Here is a 23,012-nt window from a genome sequence, read left to right as displayed (position 1 = left end):
GTACAAACAATATATTCTAGATATTTTGACCTCAACACACTAAGTGTGTTGGTTAAGCTCAGGCCAGCTGATGTAATACTGATACTATAATACTGATGATTGTATTATAAGGTTTTCTTTTTGAACAAGCATGCATTTCAATTTATATGTATATTTCTTAAATAAAGACTCTGACAGAAACATTTACAGCAATAAACTCCTGATTGAATATGGAAAGAGCTAACTATAGAGAGCTCTATAGGGAGGGCTATTTAAAGATTAGTCTTTGCACAGTGCTGACTCTCGCCAGGTAGGAAGGGATTTAGATGGCATTCACAACACAGACATATTGCCATCAGTTCTCAGCAGAAAAAATAATCCAACCATTAATTTTCTGTCCACTTTAACCAGTACAGGATCATGGAGCAGCCGGGACATATTCCAGCAAGCAGTGTGTGCAAGGCAGGGCTGCCTGCCTGGATGAGCTGCCAGTTCTTTGCAGGGTACACACGGACACACACACACTCAACAGGGTCAGTTTTCCTAGAAGTCACAAGTAGACCTACAAGTATATCTTTGTGGGAGGAAACCAGGGCACCCAGAGGAAACCCACTTGAACACTGGGAGAACATAGAAACTCCATGAAGGCAGCACCCAAGAATCCAGAATTGAACACAGGGCCTTCATGCTGTGCGCCTCTGTGCTGCCCATCTGCTATCCTATTAATTCATAATTAATGTCACACTGGAAATACAAGCACTCTATCTAGGTGCAGCCATATTTCTTGAAAAGGTCTTTTTAACTCCGAGATGAACAAATAGATATGGTCATTGCAAGTTATTTGTTGTTATGTGGTGGAACACACATACATATAGAACAATCATTGTTATAAAGCTGATCTCTAATATAGAACAATAGAAATGCCACAATGACACACATAGCTCCCTAAGTGCGGAATTGAACCTAGGTCCCCAGCTCATTGGCAATGCTAACCACTGCACCACTGTGCTGTCTGGAGAAAATCATTTTTATAATAAATATAATTTATTTTATAATGTGTGTACAAAACACGCAAAAGTGCAGTTTTTAATAACGGCAACTGAACGCGTAAAGATTATTTCTCATTCTTTTTGGAAAAGAAAACAAAATCAATGTGAGGAAAATTTAGAAGCAAAGGAAGATTGTGAAATTGCTTAGCGCAATAGCTGTCCTGGAAGTCACTCATGGCTGGAAACCACATTCTTTTTTTTCATGTGGATGCAGGATTCCAGTTCATTTTTCAAGAAGTGATGCAAAAAGTTTGAAAAAAAAGGGTTTCTGTACTTCGCTGTAAAAAATAGGGTAGGCAGAATTCATTCTGCTGGGACCTGTGCTGTAGTCATTGTTGTTGACTGCTGGCAGAAATCACTAAAGATCACAATGAAAAGTGCCGACGCTGTGTCGACCACATTAATTTGCATAATACATTATTTTTTATGTCTTTTCCTTAATGGTTGGAATAGCCATTTTAGATTTTATTTAATAGCTTTCCTGTTTAACAGCTCGACTTACCATGACAGCTTCTGTGCTGTTCAAGGAGTATAAGGATGTGTTCATATACACTCAACACATTTGCCTGTTAAAGCCATTGTCTACTGACTTACTGCTAGCTCAACAGTGGCTTATAGGACAGTCTGCATTGATTAGGGGAAAGAAGCATCTCTCACTGACATCACTGCAAACTTGCAGGCACCCAGCAAGTTGTATTTCACAGGAAGCAAAGAACATCCAGTTTGGTTCAGGCCTTAGAAAATCCTGCTGATCTTCGGCCATTTCAGGAATCCCTATCATGCGATGAGGGTGAGGACATAGAGGGCGTCCATTCCTACAAGTACTTAGGGGTACACCTGGATGATAAGCTGGAGTGGTCTGGTAACACTGACGCCCTGTACAAGAAAGGCCAGAGCCAACTCTATTTTCTTAGGAGACTCAGGTCCTTGTGTGTGTGGTGTGTGTGGAACACTGCTACACATTTTTTTTATGAATCAGTGGTGGCGGCGGCCATCTTCTACGCTGTTGTGTGCTGGAGCAGCAGCATCATGACAAAAGATGCAAATAGTCTCAATAAACTTATCAAGAAGGCTGGCTCTGTGTTGGGGATGAGCCTTGACCCCATGGAGGTGGTGGCTGAGAGGAGAATGCTGACCAAGCTCACAGCCATCATGAACAACACCTCTCATCCGCTTCATGGGACTGTTACTGGGCAGCGGAGCACTTTTAGCAACAGACTGCTCCAGCTACGGTATTCAAGGGAACATTTCCGCAGGTCTTTCCTCCCGGCAGCTGTCAGGGTGTATAACGCTACCCTTGGCTAGGACTGTTAGCCCTTCATTTGCTCGTCTATGGACAGCATGTTTGCTCCATTGTACTTTTTGGACAATCAGTCTGTATAAACCTATGCACATTTTGCACATATTTTATTGTTTTTACAGTGACTATGATCATCACATTTTGCACACACCTATTTATTTATTTTTTATTTTTTATTTTTATTTGTTTTGTTGTCTTTTGTTTTACAACTATTCTGATGTCTGTTTTTGCTTGTCTTGGGCTGGACTACTGTAACACATCAATTTCCCTATGGGATTAATAAAGTATTATCTATCTATCTATGCCCATTAACAGAATGACCCAGGACCAGAATAAATGAGGTCTGGGCTGTACCCCAGCATTTAACCTGTTCATTTTCTTTACCATGCTTTTCTGTTTTTATTTCTGAGTTCTCAGCGGGGGACACAAACATGGATCAAAGTTTAAAAACGTCCTGACTTTTATTATGGCATAAAATAGAAAAAAGATAATTCACACAGAATAATATGAAAATGACACTAATAGCCTCTTTCTGCCTCTTAAAGGATAGACATTTTCCTGCTACTCCTGTAACAAGAGAGCATTTATGGAGTTTCCACTTTTCTCACTGCTTGTATCTCTCTCAGTCTTCTATTCAGCCCTTCTTCTCTCTCTTTCATCATACTTTCAACCGGTTTTCTTCTTCAAGCTTTTGAAATGGCCAGTCCAAGTCCTTGCACACACAGCATGACGTCAGTGGAAGGCATAAGTTCAAATACTGAATAAGGAAGATACCAAGCCCAACTGTAGTTCATCTAGCAGGCTGTATCCTGCACATGCCAAGCAGCCTACCCTAAAGCATTGCCTAGGAGCAGTTTTAGTCTGGACTGTCACATACAGATAGTAACTGTATCAAACAACAGGAACTGTTCATGCTTACTTTAACTGTACTAAGAGTAAGAGCAGAAAAGTACAACATTACACAAAATATGAACCACATTTAGGGTAGTAGAATTATTTCACACAGAATCGAGTTTTTAAAATGATTCAAAACGAATTCTTTGTGAAGACAAAATCTCTTATCATGTAATCACTAAGAGTTTCAGTCCATTCAGCAACTCATGAAGCTCTTGACCTGAGGACAATACTGAAGTGAGGGACACAGAGATGACTTGCTGAACCGCTTTCTTAGTCTCATTAAGACAAAGTAAGAAGAGATTATCTCACATTAGGAAAGCTCCAAAGACATTTTCAGCGCTCGTTTGCACTAGGATATTTTTAGTTTCAGTCACTGTAACAAAAATCTGATTCCCTTTTAAAAGGTAATAGATTCCACCAAGGAAGCTGTTTACTAACTCACCTTCCTTGTCATTTTTGCAGTAGGACCTGACAGAGCTCATCAGCTCCACTTCTCTAGAAACTGTCTGTGTTATCTTAAATACTGTGTGCTTGAAGGTTTCTAAGTGACCGGTTTTGCAATCTCTTTCACCATAAATGATTTTGGAATAAATGAAATAGTATCCCTCCTTCTTAATGACCAAAGCACCATCTTTGTAGTCCATTTCATAGGTGTAGGCATCTCCGTTTTGGGGCTCCCAGGACAGCTTCCCATCATTACTGGTGTTGAATTTACAGCCTGGAAAACAAGGCATGTTATTATTGATGGCGGTTTTACCTGATCTCAATTGCTAAAATTAAGATCTAAGCTACAGTACCTTTTTATTCTTCCTAATTGAAAATGATGCTGCCTGACAAAATGCAGAAAGAGGATGAATTCAGGTGAGATAAATTCAGGAAGGAGGATTTTCATGACTTTATCTTTCATTAATGTTTTTTTCTTATAGCAACTAAACAAACTTAAGGATCTAGTATACATAGTAGGAAAACTGGAACATGAATATCCATCCATTTTTTAATGGATCCTTTAGGTTTATTAAATTCAGAGTCACGGGGAAGCCAGCACCAATCCTAGCAGGTGGGAGGCACAAGGCAGGATGCACACACACACACATATATATATATTTATTTATTTAAGACTTTACGTTAGTAAGTCTACTTACTAAAGTAGTTTACTTTTGTGTTATGCTCACCCATGCTGTTATCCTGCCAGTCAAGTTACACTAACACACCAGCTAGCCACACCTCCACTCATCTGTCACTCAGTGCCTGTTGCTGTGGATACCAAACTGACAACCTGACAGACCTGGACCACCTAGATACTTTTTTTACCACACCAGCTTCAGGTGGTTCAGGATATTTAAACTCAGATCTGACAGAGCTCTGAGATCTCTGAGGCTTTTTGAAACAATTGTGGTCTGTTTCTACATTTGCTCCTTAGTTCCCTACCCACCTTGGTTCCTGTGTTCCTGTCTTGCTTGTTTGTCCCTGGATTCTCAACCTGAGCTTTGCCCTGACCACGTCTTCTGGATTTGTCTCTGTTATGAACTGTTTTTCACTTGTCTCCCCTTGCTTTATCTGACCCTTGCTTTGCTAAACCCGACCACTCTCACTGATTCCTCTTTGTGCCTTGGACTGTGTTTATTCTCTCATTTACTAGCTTTGATCTTCACCGGTTACGGCAAAACATTTGCCTGAAGTTTCCCTGTCTGCACACTGGCAGCAGTTTCCCCATCTGCACGCTACCAGCAGTTTCCACCTCTGTGCGCTGCCAGCAGTTTCCCCATCTGCACGCTACCAGCAGTTTCTACATCTGTGCGCTGCCAGCAGTTTCCCTGTCTGCATGCTGCCAGCAGTTTCCCCATCTGCACGCTGCCATCAGTTTTCCCATCTGTGTGCTTCCAGCAGTTTCCCCGTCTGCAAGCTGCCAGCAGTTTCTCCATCTGCAACCTGCCTGTGTCACGGACGTCCAAAGTGACTAACCGTGGGGAGCAGGAGAGCGGAAAAAGACCCATATGCGTAGCGGCGAGACGGGAAAAAGGCCCGGGCTCATTAGTGCAAAGAGTTCAGGAATGCCGTATTGAAACCTATGCCCTCAGGGAGCGGACATGGGGCGCCCTGGTGCTAGGCAGGTTTCAGGACATCCGAACGTCAATGCTGAGCGAGGACAGAGTGCAAGACCCAGAAATATAAAGCCCAAGGGAAAGAGGGGAACCGGAAGGACAGCAGACTGGAAACTAGGGACAGGACAGAGAAGGAGCACCCTCTGGCTGCAGAGGTGTGACAGTACCCCCCCCTTCATGGGCGGCTCCTGACGCCCATACAAATAAATGAGCTGCCCAGCACTGGGGGGAGGAAAAACCTCATTTAACTGAAAGGAAACCTCCGGGAGTCCACGGCTGAGAGCTACCCCCTCCTCCGGGGTATAAACCTTTATTGGGTGGAGGAAGGGTGGGTCGAGTAGAGCTCCGGAGACTTAAAACAAAAAAGTACACAAGCACAAACACAACAGACACAAAAAACCTGGGAAAGACCAGGGAGACAAACCACACACAATAGGAACCAAAAACAGATAGGAACCAAAGTTCTGAGACACAGAGAGCAGAGGGGGAGTTTATTTATGCAATATCTCTTCTAAGCTCTTTTAACACTCATTCATCCCAACAAATTATAGGAAGCCTTTTTTGAACTCATCAAAGTGGTCAAAATGAGTAACCATATCATCATCATATTCATCTTCAATGAACAAATTGTTCAGAAACCCTACTAAAGATACATTAAATTACATTTGATTTTATAAGCGACCAAATATGGCTAATCAGGTCTGCTTAGTCAATAGTTTTTTTTCCTGTTTCTGGACATGGTGACCTCCTCTTTATACTTAGCTTAGCTGACACTGTGCCTGTGATATTTGCTTCCGTTAACATCATGAGGTTAAATCTGAGACACTTTTCCATTTTAGAGACAAATGGTTGGTTAACCATGGGCTCTACCTGAAAAGCATCTGCATGCTGCAAAGCATGTAATGCATATGACAGAGTTCAGCTCTGCTACTTGTGATTTTGCTAGAGTGAGGGCTCAATGTCCTGTTGATATCTCCCACGTGGTTACTTAGAAATGTAGGCTAAGTTTATGGTTATGGACAACACTGGCATTACAAGGTCCTCACAAGATGTCTAACACCATCTAGCAGTAGAATGTAAACCACATGATTACCACCACTAATTTTCTTTGACTGAAGACACTTTTATATCTTTTATATAAGGCAACTTACATTCAAACCTCCTTTACTGGGTTTTACTAAACAGTACAACAACAATCTTGCCTAAAATTTGAACCCACAACCTTCTTGGTATGAGTCCAGAACCATGACTACTGGCATGTTTTACACTGACAGCCTAAAAGGCCTCAATGTTTTTAGTCTTAAACATACAGTACAAATCTATGAAGGAACCTGATACAAGTACTATGTATTTGTATGGTCAAAGACTGACCCAGTGGACTTCTTCAAGTGCTAAACCCAGACCAGAGGACACAGGTAGAAACTATGTATTTGTATTGAATAGTATTTAAGATGGAGAAACATAAAGCATTTCTGTACACAGACTGTCACGTGATTTAAGAACATGCTATCCCAGCCATATTTTTAAAGCTGATACACATCTTTTTCCAAGACAAAAACTGGATGGGATCTTCAGACCCTTATTGGATGAATAGCATCATCCCATTTATAATCTCATGTTATTCAATCTAATTTTAAATGTTTTACTATGGCACAGTAAACATACTGCCAGACCTGCTGCATATTTTGACAAACGTGCAGCTAATTTTAAAAGAACACCAGCATTTCCAACTTATAGCCTGATTTTATCAGGTCTCAGGTCTCATCAGTACTGGAATGAGAGACCTTGATCAAAAAACGGGTTGCAGCTGTTGGTAGACTGAGAGGTGCCACTGTCAGGAAATCTACATTCCTGATTAGGGTGTTCAGCTTAGGTGTCTGGGAGGCTTCTGTAGAGAGCAGTCATGTTGCCAGTGCAGTCACCCCAATAATGTGGGTCCCATCCTATAGGTAAAATTAATTTTAGATCCTTTGGAATTAAAAATGTTGTAAAAACTAAAGGAATTATTATTATTACTACTACTGTTGATTGGATTCCGAAACAAAAGCTCTTACCTGTGACATGAGCTGAAGGCTTTGTCAAGTCTCTGTGCATATGTTTGATTTCTTCTGTATGGAATAGAAAGAATTACACAACTTAATGAGTCTTACCCAATGATGATAAATAAGCAAACAGAGAGTATGTTCACATGCACCGTGCACAACACAATAGAGTTATCTCAGGTGGCATCATGAAGCTCTATCTAGATTAAATATAATGCTGTTTACTCAGAATGAATATACTGTAAAAAAGAGATAAGAGATGGCACATGAGACTTGCAGAAGCTCAGTTTCTGCTGTCAATATTGTTTCTCATCAACAGTGTGTTCAAGCTACTGATTGCATTGGTTTTTCACCTTGCAGATTTTGTTGCAAACCTTTTCGAACAGTAGGAACAAAATACAATCATTATTTCCACCTTTATGCATCTTCTTAATTATGAAAGCAGTGCATCCTACTTAGACTTTTTAGAATGTTCAGTCAACATGGTAAGGATAGTATATTCCACGTAGTAATTTAAATGGATAAATGATTACATTAACCATTAAGTACCTTAAATACTACATAAAATATTTTGTAAAATGTTCAAAACTAAATGATAAGAAATGAAAGGGACATACCATGGATCTGTTTTGCATTTGTGATTTCTTCATTGTTGGCCTTATCTTGTTCCTATAAAAGAACTGCAATTATTTCTCTCTTCTCAGGGATTCTCATTAAAAATCAACAATAAATAACTGCGATTAAACTGGATCATCACAAGGGTCTGACACTCCCTCCCCCCAAGTTCTGTACACCAGAGTGGAGTAAAGTGTTGTTTAATAAGTTGCAGTAAAGAATAAAGGGATAACATAAACATCTGGGGTGTGGGATGGTTGTGCAGTTGTTAGAATTGCTGCTTCATAGTGTTGGTTCAAATCCATAGCTGGTGTGTGGAGTTCGTATGTTCTCCTGTGTTCATGTTTGTTACTACTGGGTGCTTTGATTTCCTCCCGTGGTCCAAAGACAAGCTGAGAAGTTAATTGGATTCTTGGAAAACTGGCTCTAGTGTGAGTGTGTTTAAGTCTTTTTCTGCAATGGACTGGCATCCTGTGATGTGTGTCAAATGTGTGTCATACTTGCTCCCACTGGAGCACTTTAGAAAGCGTTAGTGTCTTCATGGCATCCAGCAGAGCCTCAACTAGGTCAATCAGCTAGTTGCTGTGACTACATGATCAGGAAGGAGGTCTGTTAGACCTGCACACAATTGACGACCACACTTGTCTCATGGGGAACAGACTATTTACAGACTTCTCAGGGATTCTCATTAAAATGAGAATTTCTCCACTCATATCTTAGTTTTAGAGTTTTATTCTGAGCCTCACAGTTTTGTTCTCTAGGTCTGTGTTCCCTCTTTGTTTTATTTTCTGGATTCCCGATCTTGCTGCAATCTGACTTCACATTTTGAATTCTTCTTGTGCTTTGCTCCAGTGTCACCTTGGCTATCAACTTTGCTTAGCTTTCGACTACACTTTGGATCGTGTTTTCCTGCTCATCTACATGCTTGTTTGTCTGCTTGTCTGCCTGCATTTGGATTCGTCTCAGACCCTTGACTGCTGTCTTCTTAAAGTATAAGTAGCGTCTCTAGATAGATGAGCTGATTACCTCTACAGAGTTCTCTGTACTTTGAATACATATATACCTGACACTGCAGTCAGAGAGTGGCATAGTGTCAGTTAAACTTTTTTAAAAAGATCTATTTTCCCACTTGAATGAAATGAGGCACATAATCCTCTTTTAAAATGGATATTAAACAGAGAAATTCAACAGAAAGGTAACCTACTATTCACTACTCATACTCATATCTACTTAAGTGTGGGTTTACTATGCAATAAATGTTAAGATAGGTAAAAACTGAAATAAAACTCATTAAAACTAAAAAGATGAAAACTAAGAAAGGTCACAGAGTTGAAAGTTAATGTTTTGTAAGATATGGTTAAATTTCTGTCTAAGGGAAATGGAGCAAATTAAGCTTTAATGCTTAATATACTCACTGGCAGGGTACTTCATCAGCTTAGTATTACAAAACTCACTGACACTGATAGCTGGCATGTTCTTGAACTGCACCAGTACGATACTTTTTCTTTGTTTAAAAATCTTATATTCCATATGTAGTCTTTACACTATTTTGTTAACATTTCTCCAACATGATTCTCTACTAATCTGTCTCTTCCTGAGAGAGTCAGATATTCTGTGATGGGCTATCTTTGATTGCAAAACCTCGGACAGTGAGTAAGCATTGGGAAAGAGTTGGTGGATGTTCTGTAGTTGATGTGGCCAATAGTACTTCATAGATTCTACCCACGCCTCTTTGTTGTAAAAGTAACACATAGCTTTATCCAATGTGAGCTATTGGGCAATGGATTATTATGCGTTAGTGTTTATGTTGTTGGAACTGTTGCTTGGATAAAGTCTTTCAAATTAATCCAAGTAATGTTGGCCAAACTAATGTGCTGGGACCATCACTGCATGTCTTGTGTCAGGACCATGGTTAACCTACTGAATACATGTATCTCAGTTAGACACCAGAAGTAGAATGATAATTTATTTCATGCTCCAGGTGTACTTACATATGAAGTTCTTTTCTATATGAAATAAAAGTAACTAAGTGGGATATTGTGATGTAGTTTGTAATATTGTGTAGAGGTCCAAGCAGAAGCTTCTACATCCTGTTATTAGGTTGACTGGTGAAACAAACGCACTCCCAGATCAGACGCTGCAGGTTGTACTTACTGGGCTTCTCATCCGCAGGCAGTGAATGAGGTACCCCTCAATTACGACAGCTAGGAGCGCCAGGGCTATTAAGATGTAGAGCAGTTTCCAGGAGACCCGGCTCTTCCTCTTCCGAAGTTCTGGAGTCATGGATGCTCCAGCATCAGGGTCTGTCATTCTTAACTGTCAAAGTAACAGGATTGTTTTTCACACGATGCAATGGAATGCACTCACCTCTGAGAAGTTGAAAATCAGAATAAAATACATAATGAGAAATACAGAGGAGAACTAGTCAACGCAACAGCACCTGCTGATTTCAGGTTTAGAGTAGTGTGCTTGAAAGCCTGTTAACCTTCAAAGAAACATAAAATGTACACAAAATGCTTTCACAGCAAAACAAGCTTTTTGTTTTTCTGAATCCCCACATTGGTTGTGAAGTTGGTGAGGGGCACTTGTTCTTTAAAAGACTATCCCCTCTGGACAATGCCATTGAGAGACAGTTCTCTGAAGAGGGAAAATACCCCATTACTGTTTAACACTTGTAAAAATAAACTAGACTCCAAATAGCATATGACCACAGTGATTATTTTTGTATAAAACTTACTATGTTCTTGGAGTTACAGATAGATGAAATCCAAATAAATGGTTCTTTGGGCCAAAAGTTCATTTAGCATACTTTCTTTACATTGTGTTTCAGTGTAAGAATTTAGAGGTGTTATCTAACACAAGATAAAATCAAGCTGATTTTCCATTTTGTCAGTGAAAAAAATCACATCTCTTATTTCTTGCTTGGTCTGTACCTGGTGACAGTTGTTTCAAAAATGGGGAGCAAAGTGTGCTTAGATGGAAGCTTTGACAATTTCCCAGAAAATTTATCAAACTATTAATGAGTTTATTTTAAGGTGGTCCTCAAGATGTGCAAAAGAGCAGGGAACACTGAAATAAGCTGACTGGTCACATTGTGTAGACTTCCTTGCTGGCTGCTGAGGTTAATTTCAAATATCAAATTGAAGAGTGCTGACCACTTCCCATATGCTTAAGTGACAACGAAAGAGCTGGCTGTGTTTTTTCAATAAAGTAGTTCTGTGGTTTAACTTGGCACTTGGTAGCCTGGCACATACAAGACTGGATTGGACATACAATGCAGACTGTGCCCCAGATGTCTAGTTAATATTTGGCCCATTTAGTGCAGAGATAAAAGAAAATTTCAGCTGACTTTTGGAATGACAAAAACTGTCAATCAGTTGTGTACCTACAGTATGTGGTCCTGCTATAGCATATCAAGCAGGAGCTTTTTACTGATGAACTACTATTGAGCCCCAGTTAACAATGATGGATTTCAGAGGCATGACTGACCAACATGTATGTTTACACAAACAACCTACATATGTTTCCCCCCGTTCTGTGAGTATGATCGAACTGTGGAAATGTTGAGTACTGAACTTGACAAAATGAAGAGAGGATAATAAACATCGAGGAGAAGTTGTCACTTTGTTAATCATGTTATAATTTTTCAGACTGGATAAAGGCTTCTTGGTTTACATACAGTAATACAGAGACAGTAACTTTACCCATCTCAGCTGTGCCTTATCCACAAAAAAAATTAAAACAGAGAATCCAATTTTGGGGATGGACTGAAGCCCTCAGTTATTATGGGTCATGATATGTAGGTTAGGTTACTCTATGGGGCCCAGCTATTGTGTTTCTCCTTTAGATTGTACACAGAGATAGACAGAGAGCAGTCAGGCATGTTACACCAAATCCTGTGTGCCCACATCAAGGATCACATCAATTTACTTAGAACTCTGTAAGAACTTCAAACTTCTTAGAACTTCTAAGAACTTCGAACTTCGAACTTCGAACTAAGAACTTCGAACTTCGAACTTCGAACTAAGAACTAAGAACTAAGAACTAAGAACTTCTTAGCCTATCAAATAATCTTTTGCACTAATATAGCTGTCTCAACAGCTGCAAAGAATTAAATTTTCCCAGCTGCCAGACACATTAGAATGTACTTAAAGTACTTAAAGCCTCCGGGCAAAAATAGACCTGCCATCATGGGTTTGTGACTTTTGGGTGGCATGGGCCACTTTTTTAATTTAATCTAGATCTTAGTTTTTCACAGGCTCATCTGCTTTGATTCTCGTCAGCAGGCCATGGAAAAATAACTCAATAAAAATTATTCTGAAACCTAGTACTTGGTACAGTGTGGAACAGTGATGATTTTCAAAGATTGTACAACAATTTAAATAAAATAGTGTAGACAAAACACTGTTTCCTGTCAACAGTAAGGAATGGCCTCATCAAAACAAAAGGATGAAGCATCCCTAAATAATTAAAGGCTCACCTCAAATCAAAGTCAGAAGAAAAAGAGAAGCTGCAGGACTTGGTTTGAACACCCTAACCCTCGCTGTGCAGGTCTCGAAGTCAGGGCTCTGGAGGGCAAAGGCCTGAAAAGTGGTTGAGGAAATCCAAAACTGCTGTTACAAGTTTGACTTCTTACAAAACCAAGATGTTTCCTTCAGTTATGTGTGTCATGAAAGGTGATGGAGATGCAGAGCTGTTTCGCAGGCGCTGCAGAAGCCCTGTTTTTTTTCCTCTCTCTCTCTGAGGTATGCACCAGCGCAAGAGAGGAAGTAGTGGTCGCCGGCGTTATGTACAAGTGCGAGGGCGTCACAGCCAGCCATTTAAATATCACTGCTCCGGCCCCGCGTGTCCACACAGTCTCTAATCAGACTCGGGAGGGACAGAGGCAAACCTGTAAAGCCCGTGGGGAAAAGAAAGACAAAACAAAAACCTTGACTTCAGTTATTTTGTTTGTTGTTTTCTTTTGAAAAAGACAACTGTAACTACAGTGGCTGTTGGAATTTGCCCCTCAGTTCTTGGGATGCCAGCTTCAAAGTAACATCAGTTTCTGAGGACGCCTTTCTGTACTCAGAGCGTTTTGCCTCTTGTGAACGGCTTTGTTACTGCCAGCTTTGGGAGGTCCAGTGGCATTCTTCTCTCACGAAGGTCTTCCTGATTGGTTCAACAAATCCCTGTGAGGCAATGGCCGACCCCAGTGTGGTTTATCCTTCAGTCTTTGTGGTGGATGGGAAGACCAGTGCAACTTTTCCCCCGGATCCACGGAAAAAACGGACAGGGACGGCACAGACACTCCTCTTTGTGCTGCTGATCCTGGTGCTGCTTGGCATACTGATTGAGGGTTATTTCATCTTCCAGCTGTGGACAAGAAACTCTGTAAGTACCGCCTGCAGTATTTGGATTGGCATCAAGGGCTAAACTAACACTCTTTTTAATGGGACCTATTTTAACCTTTTGCCAAGAATCTAAACCATATAATAGTCAATTAATAATAGGGTCATTTTCAATCAAATTGTTTTTCTCCAGAGTTAAAATGTTTTAATGTAGTTAAAAATCTGAAAGTGAACAGTAAAGATTAAATATACAAATAGAAAAAGATACATAAGAAATGGTCTTTATTATGGGACATATGCTTTTGTCAAGATTTCTGCAGTATACAGTGAATTGTACTACAACTTGACTTTTATAGGGCTGCTTTTCAAAGCATTTTGTTACTCTCCATTTTCTGAAAGTGGCTGCAAAATTGTTAAAGGGCAGTTCTCTTGCAATTAAATGTTGTAGACATTGGAACAAAATGTCAAAGCTTTCACTCTTAAACATGATCATATTCTGAAAAGTGCTGCACTTGAGCACGCACTGGAAAGTTGCTGTATATGCTAGAAAAAAATGATGTGGATACAACATTGAAGATTTATGAAGTTAAATTATATGTACTTTTCTTATGAACATTTAAAATTTCTAGATGCTAAAAAGCTTAAATTATCATTTTCTTAAAGGGGAATGGCTTTTATATGATTTTTGGAAACCATAAAAGCTCTCATAGCATTTTTTATATAGTTCAATGGGTTAACAGCTAAACAGCTCTGTAAATCTATGTTGTACTGCAGAGGGACATTGTGCAATGCAATTGAAAATAATCTGGTTTTACTGTAAGAGGTCAGATCTTCCTGCAGAAGAGATTTTATGGTAGCTCTTCTGTAGACAATTATAATTGTTTATCTGTCCATACCCAGGTAGACAGTGTTACAAAAGACAAAAAAAAGGAATTTTAGTACGTTAACATACTTTTAATACGTATTAGAAATGCATTTTAAATTTCAAATGGTCAAAATCCAAAATTAAGGACAACACCAGAATGTGTGTATGCCAGAATTTATTATCAAAAAAATGTGGAGAATTTTGAATGCCCATGTTTTTGGTACATTATGTTATGCTACAGTAAATTTATTAGACATGTTTCACAGACTGGGATTAATAAAAAGACTGCACTAGCTAAACCAGTAGGAAATTCCCATGGTCTGTATGCAAATCCTCTTTGATAGTCTATCTATATTCATAAGGAGAGTTACACTGGGTATTGATATCCTCAGTTAACTAGGTTTGGCTGCGATAGTATAGCAGGTAGGGAACTGCTCACATTAGCTAAAGCTGTCCATTGCATGTCCAACAACTGGTATAGCACAAGACTTAGGTGTCCATCAAGCACTGTTAGTCATATTGTTAATCATTTCCTGTCACTGACCACTATTAGTTACCAATCGATTGCTCGTTATCCATTATTTCTGTTAATAAACAGCACAGCATCAAGTATGGTGCACTCTGCCATTCACAAACTCAATGATGAACCCCTCAAAAAATGTCTTACAAAGGTGGTTGATGATTGTGATGAAATGTGATGTATATGCTAACACAAAAAATAAATCAGCCTAACGTCCAGTACAGAATGCATGTAATTTAGAGCATGCCTTAACTACAAATGTATTGCACTCAAAATACATGGGGCATTAATGCATTTAGTTTCCACAGAGCTGTGGTGGCTTTTCAAAGAACCATTTTGAAAGAGGAAGATGTTCACTTGTTCCCCTTTGTAAAAACATGTTGCTGGTCTGTTCCTAGGGTCATACTTTGGCTCGTTGTTCAGTGACCATACACCTCCATGTCCCAGCATGTGCTCTCTTTTTCCGTTCCTTCGTTTTTCTGATGGAACTTTGTGACTCAAAGCTTGACCTTACTTTCCTTTACTCACTTGTGCTGTTCTGTAGCAGACTGACCCCCCCTCTGACAGCAGGTCCTTTCATAATTTCATAATGTGCTCCTAAAAAATCATCTTGATTTTGCTTGCCCCCCCCAAAAAAAATGTTTCAGTAATTTGTAGAACCTTTTTTTCATTTTCCCTTTTCTTTTTATTTTGTAAAGCATTTGGAAATGCAAGTGGTACGGAGATTCTATTTGAAAGGAAACACATTTTGTTCTGCAATGGTGTTTGATCTACAGTAGCTGGGAGATGGTTATCTACATAATTCAATCAGCTCCAAGCTTTTTTACTCACTTTTGTTACCTTCCTGCCTTTATCAAGAGTCATATTAAGGAAACGTTAACTATAAGGCTCACATTACAATAAACAAGTGCCTTGCCATGTTCATTCAACAGACAATATAGTACACGAGCAAATAGCAGTTAAACATGGTAGAGACAGTCAAATTCTTGAAATTGAATTTTTCAGTTTGGATCATAGCATTTATTATCTGCCTCTTCCAGTCTTGTGGATTGAAAATATATACAATTTCTATTCATCACTGCCTGAATATATTAAAAGAAAGAAAAATCCAAGATAATTGGATAAAGTTTCCATATTTTCTATATTAGATCAGTGTGTTAGGCCATGAATTTGAGGATGCCACCTGCTAGTTTGTTTCCTGAAAATCTTCATTCATTGTAGTTGGAAATCTAAGCACAGAGAAATATAATCCTAGCCTTATTCTTTTTTACAGGAAAAAGATAAGATCAGCATCAATGAAAACAGTCCTCAAAAGTCAATCCAAGGTAAGTGTTATTTAAGATAATTTAAAGTAAAAACAAGTTGAAGAGAAGATATATTAATTAAGAAGTTGTATCATGGTTTTGTTAACTGCATGAGAATAAAAAAGGTGGTTATGTAGTCAAAAAACTTTTTACTTAGAATTCCAATGTATTCTTATGGTAAAGCTTTCATTTAAATGAATATTCCACTTCATATGTGCTGAGCTGGAGGCAAAGATTATAACTTACTGTCTTCATAATAAGGTTTTGGAGAGATGCACATGGTAAAAATGCACTTTGCTTCTTAGCTGAAATGAATTGTTTTAGCATCTAAGGCTTGAAGGATTAAGAAAACTGCTCAGTAGTATGAGTACAGAATCAGCCTTCCACAGTAGAAGATTATGATTAAGTCTAACATGGGTAAAATTAATCTTTTTAATTAATCTTAGTATATTAGTATATCGCCTTACATGCCATACATAGAGTACTGTATATGAATATGTTCAATGCGAGATCCATGTTATTTTCTTTCAGAGCATTCAGTTTTCAAGTTATTTTTTACAGAATTCAGCCTAAGTATTCAATTTATGTGCAATTTATTTTTCTCTTTTCGACACAGATGAAAATGAAATAAAATCAATCCAAGCTGAATGGGATCAGAAAAAGCCCAAAGCTCATGTTACAGGTAAGAGTAGTAAATTAGATCACTAAGCTTATAAATACTGGAACTCCGAGTTTGTGAAATTGTGCTGAAGACGTTTAGGATATATTTGTTGCATGTGTATGTGAATGACATTTAAAAACCTTGACTCCATGTTATGCCGATGACCTGGTTATCAGAGCAGAATACAGGGCTGCCTGAGTCCTTTTCTCTGAGTGCTTCTAAAATGTAATGTTTTAATGTTTAATGTTTCTTTATTAGCCCTATACAATTTCTTGCATTAGGAATTCGTCTTTTCGCATACCCCAGCTTTTCTCCATGGAGACACAGACACACAGACAAGTGAGAGAGAGTCCATGTGCTGTCAGAATCACAGCCAGCAGGTGTTTGGTTTGCTTTTCCAGATCTCACTAACACTTTGCACATGGGTGATTGTGGGTGACTAAGCCCCCCCTGCCTTGAAATGCGAAGATGTGTCACTATGACCTGAGACAGACTCAGCCTTATAAGCGTGAGACACATTTGTCCTTTACAGACCAACTCTATTACCAACCCAGAGCTTTAACCTGTGTTTATAAATAACTATGTTGCTGACATAGAAAACGCCAAAGACCCGGCCTTTAAAAACCGCAGGCTGAGCCGAAATTTCAGCTTCTGCAGTATGTAGTTGTAGCGCAGGTGGGCTACCCATATATTTTCCAGGTGGAACTCCCCCTCTGATACTTAGTGGAGATGTGGCTCAGGCTTAGTCTAAAGAATGAAAATTTAAATCTGGATGTATTTCTTGAAGATGGCCCCTGATTTTGAAAACACCCTTAACAAGCTGAAAACGAAATCTGGCATGGATACGTTGTTTTGGTGACACTGCCTTCCATTGCAGGTCTGCATATAATGTACTGCTGAGTCTATGTTTCAGACATATTTTTAAAATGCAGTATTAAAACTAGCTTTTCATGAAGTTTGGCTTATACAGTATGTCTTCTAAGGTGATAACAGTAGGGTTTTGTCGAATAAGAGTTGAAGCTGTTTGATTAATATATTACTAAATTATATGCATTATTAGTCATGCATATGATCATATAATAAAAGGTACACTAAAGATTATATACTTCTATTGTTGAGTACATAATACATAAGTTGATAAGATAGCAAATAGGAAGTAATGCATCACTAAATTTAAGATCTTAACTATCAGAAGTGTAATAGGTATGTAAATATTCACAGTATTATCATATTTGTATAGTATTATAGTATATTACTATGTATAGTATATAATATTATATATAATCATTTGTTACATTTTAATGGTTTTGTAAATGAAGTTGAAAAGATTTCATCAGCAGTTGAAAAGCTGACCCACTTTTTCAATCTCCAAATAAATTCCTACTGGAGTTCTTAAATGATATCTGCATGAAAAAATACAAAACATTAAAACATTTTCTCTAATGTATTCCGTCTCTTGCAAAATTTGTTACTACATTTTGACATATTTTAGAAAAATGTCATTTTTTCATCAGATGGTACTGACTAGTGAATTTAGTTATTCAAGTTACCTAATGTTGCATAATCAATTCAATGAGATAATATGAATTATAAATTAAGCCAAGTTAAAATTATGTACTGACAAATTTAGAAACGTTTGTTGATTACCATTACAAAATTAACATTTCTATGCAGAAAAAGAGTGCTTAGAAAAAGTGCTTAAAAACTCAAAGGAATGGAGTGTTTAATTCTCACACTGGGTAATCTTAAACACTGGGAAATATTAAAAGTTACTGATGAAGTTAAACTTTTAAACCAGTGGACTACTTTTAGAATTAATTATGATTCAACCTAAGAATACAATTAGAAATGACAAGAGTGTATTCAGGACTAAAACATTGAGAAGGCTGTAAACTAGCAAGAAGTAGTTCATTCTACTTAAAAGAAAAGGTTAAAGGAAAAATGCTAAAATGTTTTAACTGTACAACATTCTTCAGATGTGAGGACTCACACTATTCGCACCACTAATCAACTTTGACAATTACTCAAAAGTTAAGGTCAATTTACTCTGGAGCGGAAATTTAAATTACAAACAGCAAATAATTGTAATACAGTAATGAGTAATACATATACTTTTAGTCCTGTCTTTAAAAGATTAGGAAATATTGAAAAAAATAAAAAAGCATTAGTTATGTACAGCACCATTAGAATCTAAATCAGATCAACCTTTATTTTTTTAAACGTAATTGACAAAACTACAGCCATGGTCATTTGATATTTACTTAAAGGATATACTGTAGTTATGAAGCATTTTACACTGTATGTAAACAGATGGTCTTGATCTAGGAAAGGATTCATTGTCAGAGTAACAGTTTGGATGCTTCTTGTTTTCCAGGCTGTAACTGCAATGCCAGTAAAGAAGGAAAGATGTTCTGGGAATCTGTGAATGGAGATGCCTTCACACACACGATAGACTATAAAGATGGTTCCTTGGTCATCAAGACTGAAGGCTTTTACTTCATTTACTCAAAAATCTTTTATGGTCAGCTGGATTGTAAAACCTCAGCCAAAGGAACCTTTAAGCATGGTGTTTACAAGTCAACACAGAGGTATCCGGGAGACCTGGAGCTCATGAGCTCCAAGAGGTACCACTGCAGAAATGATAAAGAAGACATGCTAGACAACAGCTTCCTGGGAGGAATCTATCATCTTACAGAAGGGGACCAGATTTTTGTTAAAGTGAATCAAAAAAACCTTATCCGGCTGCAGTCCACCTCTGAAAACTTTTTTGGAGCTTTTTTGATTTAGCTTTCTTCCTTTTAGCTCTAGTCCTTTTTAAAACAGAACCATGGAAGCAACTAATTTCTACATTCAGCTCTATGTCTCTTAGCTCAGCAGTGGCGTCTGGTTGGTTGGAGGCAGGAGGTATTGACAAATGCTGCTGTAGAATGTCATTGATAAGATTGTTGACTGGATCTTATCTCTCGGCATTTGACAGTTAATTAAACCCAGAACACACACATACTGGTCCTAACTACAGTAATCAATCTATTATCGGCAAGGTAACATACTGGCCTTACCATTTGAAATTTCTTTTGAAGATCTAATCATTTATATTGAACAGAGAGGAACACACTAGTGGACAGCCTCAAGTATGTCATTTAAACGATTAGAGATGTCAATCTTCATTAGGCCATTTAGACATAAAGAATCATCCTTCTTGAGCGACAGAAATTAAGCTCTCCTTTTAAAATTGAAAATATGACTATAGTACGAAAGTGCTAGAGAGAATAGAGTACTATCAGAGCTGTGACTTTTGGGCAGGTCCTAAGGATTATTGAGGAATACCAAAGGGGTCTTTGATAGCTAGAACCATGTGCTCTTAAGAGACTTCTCAATGTGAATGTACTGCTCTCCAGGAATGTGTGACCTAGATGTCGTAAAGAGACAGTGAGTGGGACACATGATACAATCCTGCTTTTTTTGCACTGTAATAAGATATTTGAATTCTGGGTAGTATAATGTAACAGAACCCCATTAAATGTATGTTTTTCAATAATATTGCATTTCAAGTGTTTAAGCACCTAGATTTAGTCTTTCTATTCATTGGTTTCAATATCTTTATACTGTAGGTCACTTACATATAATTTATATATTATCATAAATATGCAATATTTCTTGTTTGTCTTGTCTTATAACAAAAATAGGAATGTACAGAATTTAACAATTTAACCTGCTTGGTTGAGCTACAGATTGAATGTATTTTTATCATATTTCTAATGTACAGATTTCAGCTGTTGAAATGTACTTACAGTTAAACCTGAAGATTGTAAAGATTAAGTTACTTACCTGACAGATGCCAATAGATGCCAACTCTTTCAGTATGACTGGGACATCTTTAGAAGTTCTCATTTTGTATGTTTTTTTATTATAATTTTAAATAGGATTGCAGATAACCTGGTCTAATGTTTAATGTGACTTGAATGTTAAATCTAAAGGTACAGTACCTGATATTCAGGTCAGTAAATATTTGCAAAAACATATTTATATATATAGTATATATTATTAACAGAAATTATACATTGCAGTTGTATATATTTCATTTGTCTGTTTGTATGGGATCATCATGGGATTGTTTGTTAGATCATCAACGAAGTCTAGGGACACCTACCTTTAATTATTATATTATTGTATGGATGTGCATTGACTACATAGAAAGCTGTTTCAATCTGCCTGTCAAACGCTACCTTGATCTCAGTGTGTGGAGATGTGAATGGATTAAGGTTTTAAAATTGATTTTTTCTCACACAAAGTGGACATTTTACTCTTACAAAGCTTGTGGTTTATACTATGGTAAAAGCATGGGAATATATACTGATGGAAAAAAGAAAAGCAACATTTTCTGGAATGAGAATACTATAGTTATAGCTTATGTACTTTCACAAAAAGTTGTCAATTTGTTTTAGGCCCTCTGACAAGTAATGCAGCTTGTGCAGTGAGGCATTGCAACTTGCCAATCACACGAAAGCTCGTTAGGTGCACTTTAACCCGACGAGGTCCAGGTGGAACCCCAACTGCAGAGACGGTTTCAACAGACTGGCAGGACAGATGAGCATCTAGGATCTGGTTGCCCTCAAGTAACCACACCAGAGCAGGACTGTGTGATGTGATGACAGATCGTTTCAGATCTGCCACCCATACTGCTACTGAAACTGCCAGCAGACACAATGCCCACATCAGTGACAGGACAGTAAGGCTCCATGCTGCTGGCCTTAGAGCAAGGCGACCTGTCGGAGGCCCTCTGCTCACACCTCCTAGACGTCACACCCTGTCTGGCTTGGGCCAGACAGAGGCTGCGATGGACTCAGCAGTGCCATCAGGTCCTCTTCACGGATGAGTCACTCTTCAGCCCGTTCCATGCAGACGGAAGGGCCAGAGTGTGGAGGAGGAGGTGTTGCATTTCTTTTTTCCATCAGTATATATTAAGACCGTTATATCACTGTAAGTCACATCAGAATTTTGTTTAAAGAAAAATCAGACCAAGCAGGGAATGGATCAAAGTCTAAAAATGTCACAGTGTGGAATAATGCTTCTGGAGTTTCAGTTTTTTAGTTTAAGTTTTTCAACAAATCACTGCAGTGTATCTGTAACACATACTGTGTTCATTTTGTAAAGGATGTTTTTATTAATGTTGTTATTTATATTTCTATTCTGAAAATAATAAAACTTTGGAAAAAATGTCTAGTTATCCAACCCATTGATCCATTTTTAACTGCTTATTCCAATTTAGGACTGAGGGGGAATCAGTATTTTTTTGCAAACATCAGAAGAACATACAAACTCCACACAGATAGCTCCCAAGGTCCATAATTGAACACAGAGCCTTTTTGCTGTGAGGCAGCAATGTTAACCACTGTGCCACTGTGCTTCATTTATTCATAATTAATGTCACACATACCAAAAAACAACCACTCTATCTAGGGAGCAGGTTTTTTAACTCTCAGATGGACAAACAGGAATGATCATTGCAAGTAACAGTATGTGGTATTACAGTTGTGAGAAAAAGTTTTGAACCCTTAGGAATTACAGTAGATGGATTTCTGCAAAAATGGCTACTAAAATTATGATCTGATCTTCATCTAAGTTATAATAATAAATAAAGGCAGCCTTATTTAACAAACAACACACACAACATTTTACATACCTTTATTGAACATATGGTTTAAACCAGTGGTTCTCAAACTTTTTGGACCAAGTGCCACCACTGATCAAACCAAAGCATCCAAGTACCACCTACAAGTCATCTTCCCATAGGAACCACTGAAAATCTCAATGACCAACATGAGTGCGCACGCACACTCTCACATACACATATAATAAAAATAGAAACACTTATAAAAATAACACTGAGCACTTACCATTTCAGTGAGAGGGGTGAGCTTGTTTAGTTGAGCAAAGCCATGTCAGGGACGAGGGCAGTGAGCTTCAAACGCAGATCTGGCTCAGCATCCATTTTGCTGCGGTACTTTGTCTTGATTGCAATGAGAGCAGAGAAGCCTTTCTGACAAAGGTAGGTAGTAGCAAAAGGCATAAAAAATTGCACAGCCTTTAATGAGAGGGCTGGGTATTCACTCTGTCTTTGGATCCAGAAATGCAACAGTGACTGTCGTTTCAATTCTGACATCAGAGTCACATCAGATGATAACTCGAGCAACTTCTCTTGATCAGCAGAGGAGAGATTCTTGGGTATTCCTTCGGCATCAACAGTAAAGGGGTTCCTGATCCACTCTGGTGTGGCCTCAACTGGAAAATACTCTGAGAACTCTTCTTTCAATGACAAGAGGTGCACTGCAATCACATCTCGAACAG

At 38.3% G+C, this 23,012-nt stretch overlaps 2 protein-coding genes across 2 annotated transcripts; one reads left to right on the top strand and one right to left on the bottom strand.

Moving 5' to 3' along the window:
- Nucleotides 1-2,770: 2,770 nt before the first annotated feature.
- On the bottom strand, nt 2,771-12,824 carry LOC102684456 (tumor necrosis factor ligand superfamily member 14-like). Its single transcript, XM_015348887.2, has 5 exons — nt 12,465-12,824; nt 10,139-10,300; nt 7,987-8,038; nt 7,382-7,435; nt 2,771-3,943 (listed from the first exon to the last, which is right to left on the bottom strand). The coding sequence occupies exons 2-5, from the start codon at nt 10,292-10,294 to the stop codon at nt 3,531-3,533; spliced, it is 675 nt and encodes a 224-aa protein (XP_015204373.1). The 5' UTR covers nt 10,295-10,300; nt 12,465-12,824; the 3' UTR covers nt 2,771-3,530.
- A 325-nt stretch (nt 12,825-13,149) lies between these two features.
- LOC102684262 (tumor necrosis factor ligand superfamily member 14-like) lies at nt 13,150-21,883 on the top strand. Its single transcript, XM_006631663.3, has 4 exons — nt 13,150-13,357; nt 15,973-16,024; nt 16,620-16,685; nt 19,039-21,883. The coding sequence occupies exons 1-4, from the start codon at nt 13,166-13,168 to the stop codon at nt 19,449-19,451; spliced, it is 723 nt and encodes a 240-aa protein (XP_006631726.1). The 5' UTR covers nt 13,150-13,165; the 3' UTR covers nt 19,452-21,883.
- The last annotated feature ends 1,129 nt before the right edge of the window (nt 21,884-23,012 follow it).

Source organism: Lepisosteus oculatus, chromosome 11 (genome assembly GCF_040954835.1).
Source record: "Lepisosteus oculatus isolate fLepOcu1 chromosome 11, fLepOcu1.hap2, whole genome shotgun sequence".
Taxonomy (NCBI): domain Eukaryota; kingdom Metazoa; phylum Chordata; class Actinopteri; order Semionotiformes; family Lepisosteidae; genus Lepisosteus; species Lepisosteus oculatus.
Note: the sequence above shows the minus strand (reverse complement) of the source record. Positions and strands in the feature narration are given on the sequence as shown.

Coding starts and splice junctions, on each gene's coding strand:
- LOC102684456 (XM_015348887.2), bottom strand. CDS start 10,294: ATGACAGACCCTGATGCTGGAGCATCCATGACTCCAGAACTTCGGAAG. Junction 8,039..10,138: donor GCCTGCGGATGAGAAGCCCA/GTAAGTACAACC, acceptor GTTCTTTTATAG/GAACAAGATAAGGCCAACAA. Junction 7,436..7,986: donor AAATGCAAAACAGATCCATG/GTATGTCCCTTT, acceptor TATTCCATACAG/AAGAAATCAAACATATGCAC.
- LOC102684262 (XM_006631663.3), top strand. CDS start 13,166: ATGGCCGACCCCAGTGTGGTTTATCCTTCAGTCTTTGTGGTGGATGGG. Junction 13,358..15,972: donor AGCTGTGGACAAGAAACTCT/GTAAGTACCGCC, acceptor TCTTTTTTACAG/GAAAAAGATAAGATCAGCAT. Junction 16,686..19,038: donor GCCCAAAGCTCATGTTACAG/GTAAGAGTAGTA, acceptor CTTGTTTTCCAG/GCTGTAACTGCAATGCCAGT.